Raw genomic sequence first — 8832 nt, forward strand, 5'->3', positions numbered from 1 at the left:
AGTTTTACAATTAAATAAACTCTAACATAGCGACGTGTCTAGTACACCGAGCCCAAAATTTAGTTTTATTTCCACCGTTATTGTGAAATATTTTCACCTAAAGAAGACTCAAGAAACACACTTCCCTTGATTCTATTTCGAGGTAACCACAGAGAGACTTCTAATGATAAATATTCAACTTGGAATCAAAGCAAGGGCGGTCTTTGAGTTGGGGATGATGTGTTAAAGTATAATTAATAGAAAATTTTGTTTGATATGAATATATGTAACATGAAAGTGAAATTAAGGCTATACATTGTGTATTCCCTGTGTATAGATGGACCAAAGCCAGAGCAGTTATCAGCCTGTGAGGAGGGGCAGCCCAAGAAACGAATTTCTGATTAATTTCCCGGGCTTTCTTTTTAACGAGACACTTTGTGGAATGACTCCAGTGGGGTGCTTGTACATAAATATAAATTTAAATTAATTTGAATTTAGATCATTTCTTATTTATGCATCAATTAACTTTTATGAGGAACTGCTGCGTAAAAATTGTGCAAAAATAACTTCACTTATGAGATTATAACAGTTCTGCGCATATAAATGCAAAAACACGAATCATGTTTCATTACACTGCACTTAATTGGTTTTGGTAAAACAGCACAGCACACATGAATGTACAAAAACCATCCTTTACTTGCGCATCTGTGAAACCAAAACAAACTTCAGGCACTCTGACGCGCTTTACACGGCTTAGCTGTTTGACCTTTTAATGATAAACCATCGGTTTTATTGGGTTTTACAGGATTGTTACATACCCGTGGGGGACAGGGGGGTTGTGATATTTGTTTACAAAAACACGCAATAAAATCTGCCACAGGTGGAGCCAAACAGCGGGAAAATAAACCAGAAAAAACTAAATCGTGTAGTCCAACATTGGAGTCTTTGTTTTATATTAATTTTATATTATTTTTATATCAGTTTTAAAATGAATGCAATTATCAGACATACTTCTGGGAATGTTTTAATATTACAGTCTTAGTGCAATCCATCAAAAACGTCTCCAGTGAAAGAGGGATGTGTTTTTCTCTTCTTCGTGGTTTCTCGCGCTACTTTTGTTTGTTTTCTTATTATTAATGTGAGATAAGATATGTACTTGTGTGTGCTTGCGCGCGAGGGAAAAGATTGGCAAATGTTTCCGTGCCTTCTGTAGTGCGCTGATAGCGCCTCCTCACAAACACTGGAGTTTTGTTTGGCTGGAGTGCAGTTCTGATGGACACCTGTAGGTGGTGAGAGTGTTGTCACGGGAGACCAGCTTGAAGTGCCCACTGAAAGCCTCAGATGTGTAGTTTTTGTTTCCATTTCTCGCGTGTGGAAGCTTTTAATCGTGGGCTTGTATGCAGAGCAGGATGATGCAGGTATACTGCAGCACGTCTGATAAGGCTGCAATAAACTCTTGGGATTTGGACCCAGAGTGGGAGAAACTCCCTGGCAGATGCTGGACTTTCATCCTCTTTAACAACAAAGCCTTGACTGATTTTGCAGTTGTTGGTCATCTTGGCCTCATTATCAATACAAAACCTTTACTTCTATAGGCAAAGAGACCTACTCCGAGGCTTCTACGTGTTCCTCTGAATAGCGTGCAGCCGTGGTTTAAGAGTTATAACCCATGTCACAGTCGGAAGAGCAACTGAATATTTCTGCCGCTCCCGCATTCATTTAAATGAGTGTCAATTGCTTTAATCTAAATGTGTCAGTTGCTTTAATCTCTTGCAGTGATACAGAACTGAGCGCATAAAGGTCAAACGAAGCCTTCTGCTGAACTACTCTGAATAAAACAATTGTTTTTGTGGCTGCAAATTGTCTGTGTTGTGGTTTTCTCTTTCTATAACTCCCATCCACATAACCTTTTGACTCAATCCGAAAGAATAGCTGCCTATTGTCCTCAGAGTTACTGCAAAAAGAGTCACTACTTAAGCATGCTTCACACGACTAAAATACATATTTTTTCTGTTATTAATAACAATTAAAAAAAGAAATGTGACCCCCCTATTATCTCACATACTTAGACAATGAAGGACAATGAATCTTGTGCTGTATTTCACAACCAATGACTGTATAATTGATGCCAACATTAAATTACATTACTGGAGCACATCGGTGGGATTAAAACCAATATGCAAATTTGAGACATAACCTTCAAAAAAATGTATGCTTAAACAGTAAGCTTAAACACACCTTCCTCATGCAGTGATATGAAAAGCATGCTGCTTATGTGCACTCTTCTTTGCCTCGAGCATTGGAAGTTCCATCCTTTGTGTATTTGTTTTTATTTTTATTTTTCTAATGGTTGTCACAAACTGCAAATAGGTAATTTTATTTTCTACAAATTTATAAGATCTTTGGCTTTATAATGGAACTTAACTGAACTGCATGTTGAATTAAAGGGGGGAATGAATAAAAATACATTTTTAAATGCCAAAGGCATTTAAAAGTAGAATCCTTTCTACGCAAAATTATGTTAAAATCCTTTAACCAAAATAAAACGCGTGTGATATCAAGCAGCTTGATAGAGTCTCGGGCTTCCTCGTGTGAGACTGATGTATGACGTGATGCACGGGTTGGAGTGGGAGGGGGAGCTGCAGGATCTGCTGTGTAGCTTTGCTCTCCTCCCATCATCATGTGACCAGGTGATCAGTCGGTACAGTCAGAACACAACGGAAACTTGTGACCAAAGCGGGCGGGCAGCTGGAGAAACTCGGCGTACATAAAAAGCGACATAAAAAGCTGGACATTCGGTCTTTTTCTTTCTCTCCTCCACCATCCACTGAGACGCCATGGACTGCGGAGTCGCCAAGATCATCCTCCTGTTTATCAGCTTGATATTTTGGGTGAGTCGCTGTGTAATTCTGTCGTTCGTCCACCTGCAGAGATTTTATTTCCTACTGACGACGCTCTGTGATGCGGAAAGGGAAAAAATAAATATGTGGGGGCTTTTCTATTTGTGTTTCTCAAAAAAAAAAAAAATCTGCTGCTATTTGTTTTCTCTTTACTCCTCCTGTGTGAATTGTGCTGTTTGGGGTGTAAACAAATCAGTATTATGGTTTGATAAAGATCCCAGTAGTCAGCCCCCCGCCCTCCTTTTTTTATTCTAGCACAGTCGCAGCATTACAGAGCACTTCCTCATTTCACCCCACCTACCCTTTAATAGACTTCTAACGTATGTAAATAAAAAGGCCTGGGAAATTTTCATGAGATCACTGACCTGCCCGACTCTGCTCTTATTTTTCCGGCCATTCACTCCCTCGTGCAGTCATGTCTGTCTTTGTGTTGGAGTACTTTCAGTTGTGTGCTGCTCGTTAATGTTGACTTAATAAACCCAAGCTTCCCCGCCTGTGTCCTCTTCAGTGACCTTACGAAGGCTTTTGAAAGGAGTGGGTAAATTTCCCAGCCTGTCCCTTCCGTGGTTAATGTGTGTGTCTAATTGGATAACTGTAAGACAGAAACAGCCTGTGTGTGTGATTATTTACCAGAGACAACATGGACGTGCTTTAATTTGAGTATTCAAATCCTTTTTTCCTCTCCTCTCCACTTCCTAGTTTTCCTATCTTCTGTTCCAGCCTGTATACTTTCTCTTTCTATGCCACACTTACCATCTTACATCCAGCAGCCTTGGGTTGGATTACCGAGCCTCTTTGAATTAAATGAAGGTGTTATTGCATTTCTCTGACCTTCACTTTATTTCAGTAATGTTCACTCCCTCCCAGCATGTGAGCATTACAGACAACAAATGACTCCATATTTTAAAAACACCTCTGCTTTTGTTTTGTTTTTTGTTTTTTTTCCTCCTTTGTTGCACAGCTCAGATGTGGAGTTAGTCAAACCTGCTGAGATTGTTTAGCCAACAAACAGCATTCCTGTGTTTGAGCTTCAGGCTGAATGTGCAAGTTTGACATTTTTTTTTTTTTTTTTTTTTGTTGCTGATTTATCAGAGCAAGAGCCCTGATTAGACATGAGTTGATGAAGAAATCACGTATCCGGTTGAATTAACTATTGACCTTCATGATATACCCAGCAATTTGATAAATTAAGGAGTTTCAGCTTTCTGTGGGAAAGTGAACATTTTTTAAATGATAAACAGCCAGTTTCATTCTGGGGGATTGTTTAAAGAAAATCATTCAAAAGATTGAACTGAACTATGACCCACAGTGATAAACATTACACAGATCCTCACACGTGTTTTAAACAGTTGCTGATATTTCATGGTTAGATTTAGTGAACATGTTCATAGTTTGCTTTTATAAAACAGGATTTCTGCTGCTTCACAGCAATAAAGTTCATGTATCTGATTTAAGGAAACGATAAGTTAAATGGTTCCTGGTTCACAAAATTTACAGTAAGTCTTGTCTTTTCCTGGAATCAGATTGAAGCTGGACCTTCAGAGAACCCCTCATGGCCTCAGAGAGCTAGTTACATTCCAGAGAGGTTGCGTTTTACGTTGTGTAAGCCTCTTTGTGCTGCTTCTGAGCCCCAGGATCTGAGATTCTGGAGGGATTAGGGGGTGAGCACTGGATGGGCGGGGGGGGGCACAGCGTAACAAACCCACAGGGTTCCCGTGACCGTGAAGTGATCAAGAAAAGTGAGTCATGGGGCTGAGCTACAAAGTGAATTGTTAGGATGCGCTAGACACAAGCAACCAATGTATAAGTTGCTTAACTATGAGGGGAAGTAAAACTGAAAATTGCATGAATGACTTACCTCGGGGAAACTTTGTGTGTGAGACTTTCCGTCTGCTACAGAAATGAAAACGTTGCTGGTTAACACCTCTGTTCCTGTGTTCTGACTGACATCACCAACGTATGAAGAAAGAATCTTTCATAGACTAGATACAAAAATGTTAGCTTATTAGTTAATGAAGCCTTTTTTAAATATCTTTTTTTTTGTCATTGCTACAGTAGGTTTTTTTTTTTTTTTTTTTTTTTTTTTCAGTGTGAAGAATCAGTGTGATTCTTTTTTTTTTTTTCCCCTTTGTTTTTAGGCGTGAGCTCCCTATGCACAAACTTGGCCCTCATACCTGCGGTCATATGACTGGTGATCTCACTACTAAAGCATGACTAGCAGTAAGGTCGTGATGGCAGTGTGACTTAACGCCAGATATGCATCAAAGTTCAATGGGGCAGACTATCAGTGACTCTCACAGAGTATGTTAATCACATGAGAGCCAGTAGGACAGAAAAATAAGAACAAACATCTTTGTGCTCAGTTTTAACAAAAAGTTTTAAAATCAATACAAAAAATAGAACTAAAACAAATAATTGATTTTAACAGTTATAGGTTTGGCCAGTGTAACATGTCAGAAACAGAAGTGTTGTAGAGGAGGAAGTATGATGCGGTGTGTCTGGTTTTAATGTTGTGTTGACAAAGCAAGGAGCATGTGACTGACTCGAATTTTAACAGTGTAAGCTTTTAAAAACCGGTTGCAGTCTGGTTTCTAGCAACTTCATGTCTAGAACGTCAGTTTCTTCATGAAATCGTCAGAATGACTTGTGAAGGTGCAGATGATTTAGCATCTATTGTAACCTGTGTTTATTTATAGTGGAATCTTTTTTTTTTTTTTTTTTTGTTCTATCCCCATTTCCTTCAGGCTGCAGGAGCAGGACTGGCCTATGTCGGTCACTACGTGATCAAGTCCTTCGGCAGCTTTGACAGTCTGATTCAAAATAAGTCAACTCTAATCCCAGCAGCCATTATCATCGGAATCAGTGCGGTGATGTTCTTTGTTGGGATCGTGGGATGCTGCTCAACCCTCCGCGAGTCCAAATGTGGCCTCAGCTTTGTAAGTGTGTGTGAGGGAATTAGGACAAGACGTGATTTGTGCCTTAATCATATTCCCAATTCCTTAATGTTTATATGCTCATCTGTAAAATCTGAAGGTAGAAGCCCAAGAGCAAACCCTTATCACCTCAGCTATGAAGTTACTTACCATCCTTTCTGTTACATTTATGTTTGTTTCTGTTGATCTTTCGCTCTGTTTTAGGATCCAAATTTACATCTCATTTCTTTTTTCCATTCATTTTAGTTCTTTCTGATCATCATGTTGATCTTTGCAGCTGAAGTGACTGCTTTGGTGTTTAGCTTCATCTACCGCGGCAAGGTGAGTCACAGACGCTTCAGGTGTTCTAAATAATCCTAGAATATTAATCTGTGTTTAGTTATTTATTTTAAGTAACAGTAGGGAAAATATACTTGTCGTAGCTCACGGTTAACTTACATGACTGCTTACATTTGGGGGGGGATTTGTTTCTCAACAGATCAATGGACAGCTTGAGAGCCCCATAAGAGACTCTCTTTCCAAGTATAATGGGGAGAAGAACTCTGATACCGAAGCAGTGGACAGCATGCAGACTTTGGTTAGTGTATTTTCCACTTTGATAATAGATTTGTTTTCTTGATTCTATTTTCATTCTCCATTGTCTCTTTTGTTGTTGTGTGCATTCTCTCTCTTACATGGTTTCACTTCCTCTTCTCCCTCCAATTTTGTCTTCAGAAGACAACAATAAAAATAAAAATGAAGTTCATAGGAAGTCGTTGCACTTTACAGCTTCATGACCTACATGCACCACTTTTACTTCTCCTGTGTCTGTCAAACGTAACTGTGGGAAACTGATAACTGGATTAGAAGAAGAAACCGATCCAGTGTGTACAAAACTTGAAACACTGCAACACAGCCGCAGTACCATATTTCCCTTAGCTCAACTTCTTGTAGGACCTTTATCTTTACCTGTACCTTTATCATAGTTTCCGTTTGCACATGACCCTCTTCTCTTTGACTTTTTGCAGTTAAAGTGCTGCGGTGTCAAGAATTACACCGACTGGACCAACACCACCTATTTTTCTACAAACAAAACGCTGCCTTTGTCCTGCTGTAAAAACTCCTCATCGCCACAGTGCAATGGCAGACTGGAAGAAAAGGACCAGTTTAACACTGAGGTGAATCACACTTGAGTCACACGTGTTTGTCTTTCTCTGGACTGTACGATGTTTACTCTGACTGCGTGTTCACCTGCAGTTTGGATACTTCTGTCATTCAGTCTCAGATTTTTTTTTTTTTTTTTTTAATGATTAAAAAAAATGTTATTATGACAGTTTTTAAGTCTGCAAAAACTCCCAGCAGTAAAGGCAACAAAAAAGGAGCTAAAGTCAAGTAAATACCTTTGATGTGCATGTACTGTATGTATACTCACAACGATTGTGTATGTGTTTTTAGGGTTGTGAGCCCAAGCTGGAGAAGTTCATACAGGATGTTCTGACCTACGCCATGCTGGTCGTTGTTGCTTTTGCCATCATCAAGGTAAGACCAAGCTTAAATGTGGTTTGGCAGGTAAATGAGGATATGTCATTGACCTGCGTCTTTCAAACTCTGAAGTGCATGGATTTGTTAACTTAGCACTTGTGTGATCATTTTGTCTTCTATGTGAAGAAAAAAAATGAATTGTTAAAGAAATTCTAAAAAAAAAAAAAAAAAAAATTTCCTGCAAGCATGTCTGTATTATTGTAGGGTGTTACATAATTCAATTTTATATATAAATATATATTTCAAGGTTTTTTTTTTTTTTTTTTTTTTTTTTTTTTTTTTTTCACTCAGGAAGCCAAACTTTGTGATAGGTTTGTAAGATAAAAAATTTCATCCCCCTTATTAGTCGGTTCATGTAACCTAAACAGAAAACGTATTTTAATTGTGTCTCTGATTTTTATTTTTTCCTTTTCCAGTTTTTTGGGATGGTGAGCGTGTGTGCGATAACCTGTAAAAGCCGAAGGAATGGTTACGAACCCCTCTACGCTTGAAACAGTTCCCGCAACCTCCCACTGTACCTCCTCCTCATTTAGCTCCACTGGGATTTCTGAGTGCTTGCTCTACATTGCACAGAAGCATCTGTTCGTTGTGCTCTTCTAGTTCTATTTAAGTAATTACATGACGATCATTGTCTGGGCCTTAATGGGGTCATACCGGAACATTCCTGCACGAAAGAAATCTTGGTGAATCTTTTTGGTTAATGTGAACGCAGCTCTTTATTCGTAGTTTTTGTTTTTGTTTTCCAGCTATGGTTTGGAATTTTTTTTTTTTCTCTCCTTCATTTCTTTGGTATCGTTTTCAAAATAGTTTAAATAATCATAAATGTTGTTCGCAGCTCGATTGTGCTTCCAGCGCAGGCCATCGTCATAGCTGCCATTTCATCAAAGGGGGAAAAAAAGAGAACGAATATGAACATTTACTCATGTGCTTGTAAATCCTGCTGGGCCCTTCCTGCCCTGCTGCATCTTGTAGATACTCATTAAGAGGAAATTACGCTTTGCATTTCCACTGTACTTTAATGAATGAGCTCTGTCCTTGTTTTAAGCTGTATGCGATCGTAAACAAAAAGACAGCAGTTATATGCCTTATCTAGGACAGCAGAGTTTATAACCACCTGCACGAATGAATACATGCAACACTTTATGGTCAGTTAACTCTGGTAAATTGAGTTGTAGTTCCACTTTGACTTTTACTGTGTTTATTATATTTCTAAATTAAAAAAGGTGAATATCTCACAAGCGTGTGGTGTGGTTGTGTCACTTTCTTTTTTTTTTTCTTTTTCTTTTTTTCTTTGTCAACTTATTTGCAACATTCAATGATTTTTATAGAAATGGCAAGCATCGCATTTCTTGTTTCTGTTGCTGTTGTTCTGAACTGAGGGCAGAGGGAGCAGTTGTCTACTCCTGTGCCCACTTTAGTGCCTTCTAGCTTTACTATTCACTGCTGCACGGTGTTCAGAGCATCCTATTAAACGTGACCCAAAGCATTTATCTGTTACC

The 8832-nt window shown here is 38.8% G+C and overlaps 1 protein-coding gene across 1 annotated transcript; it reads left to right on the forward strand.

The window, feature by feature from the left end:
* Positions 1-2665: 2665 nt before the first annotated feature.
* On the forward strand, positions 2666-8571 carry tspan36 (tetraspanin 36). Its single transcript, XM_085425778.1, has 7 exons — positions 2666-2870; positions 5624-5815; positions 6059-6133; positions 6291-6389; positions 6820-6969; positions 7247-7330; positions 7750-8571. Exons 1-7 carry the CDS (start codon positions 2817-2819, stop codon positions 7822-7824), a joined length of 729 nt encoding a protein of 242 aa, XP_085281904.1. The 5' UTR covers positions 2666-2816; the 3' UTR covers positions 7825-8571.
* Positions 8572-8832: the final 261 nt, after the last annotated feature.

Source organism: Rhamphochromis longiceps, linkage group LG12, assembly GCF_057381845.1.
Source record: "Rhamphochromis longiceps isolate RC_006_pf linkage group LG12, R_longiceps_female_GT1.1, whole genome shotgun sequence".
Taxonomy (NCBI): domain Eukaryota; kingdom Metazoa; phylum Chordata; class Actinopteri; order Cichliformes; family Cichlidae; genus Rhamphochromis; species Rhamphochromis longiceps.

Coding starts and splice junctions, on each gene's coding strand:
- tspan36 (XM_085425778.1), top strand. CDS start 2,817: ATGGACTGCGGAGTCGCCAAGATCATCCTCCTGTTTATCAGCTTGATA. Junction 6,390..6,819: donor TGGACAGCATGCAGACTTTG/GTTAGTGTATTT, acceptor GACTTTTTGCAG/TTAAAGTGCTGCGGTGTCAA. Junction 6,970..7,246: donor AGGACCAGTTTAACACTGAG/GTGAATCACACT, acceptor ATGTGTTTTTAG/GGTTGTGAGCCCAAGCTGGA.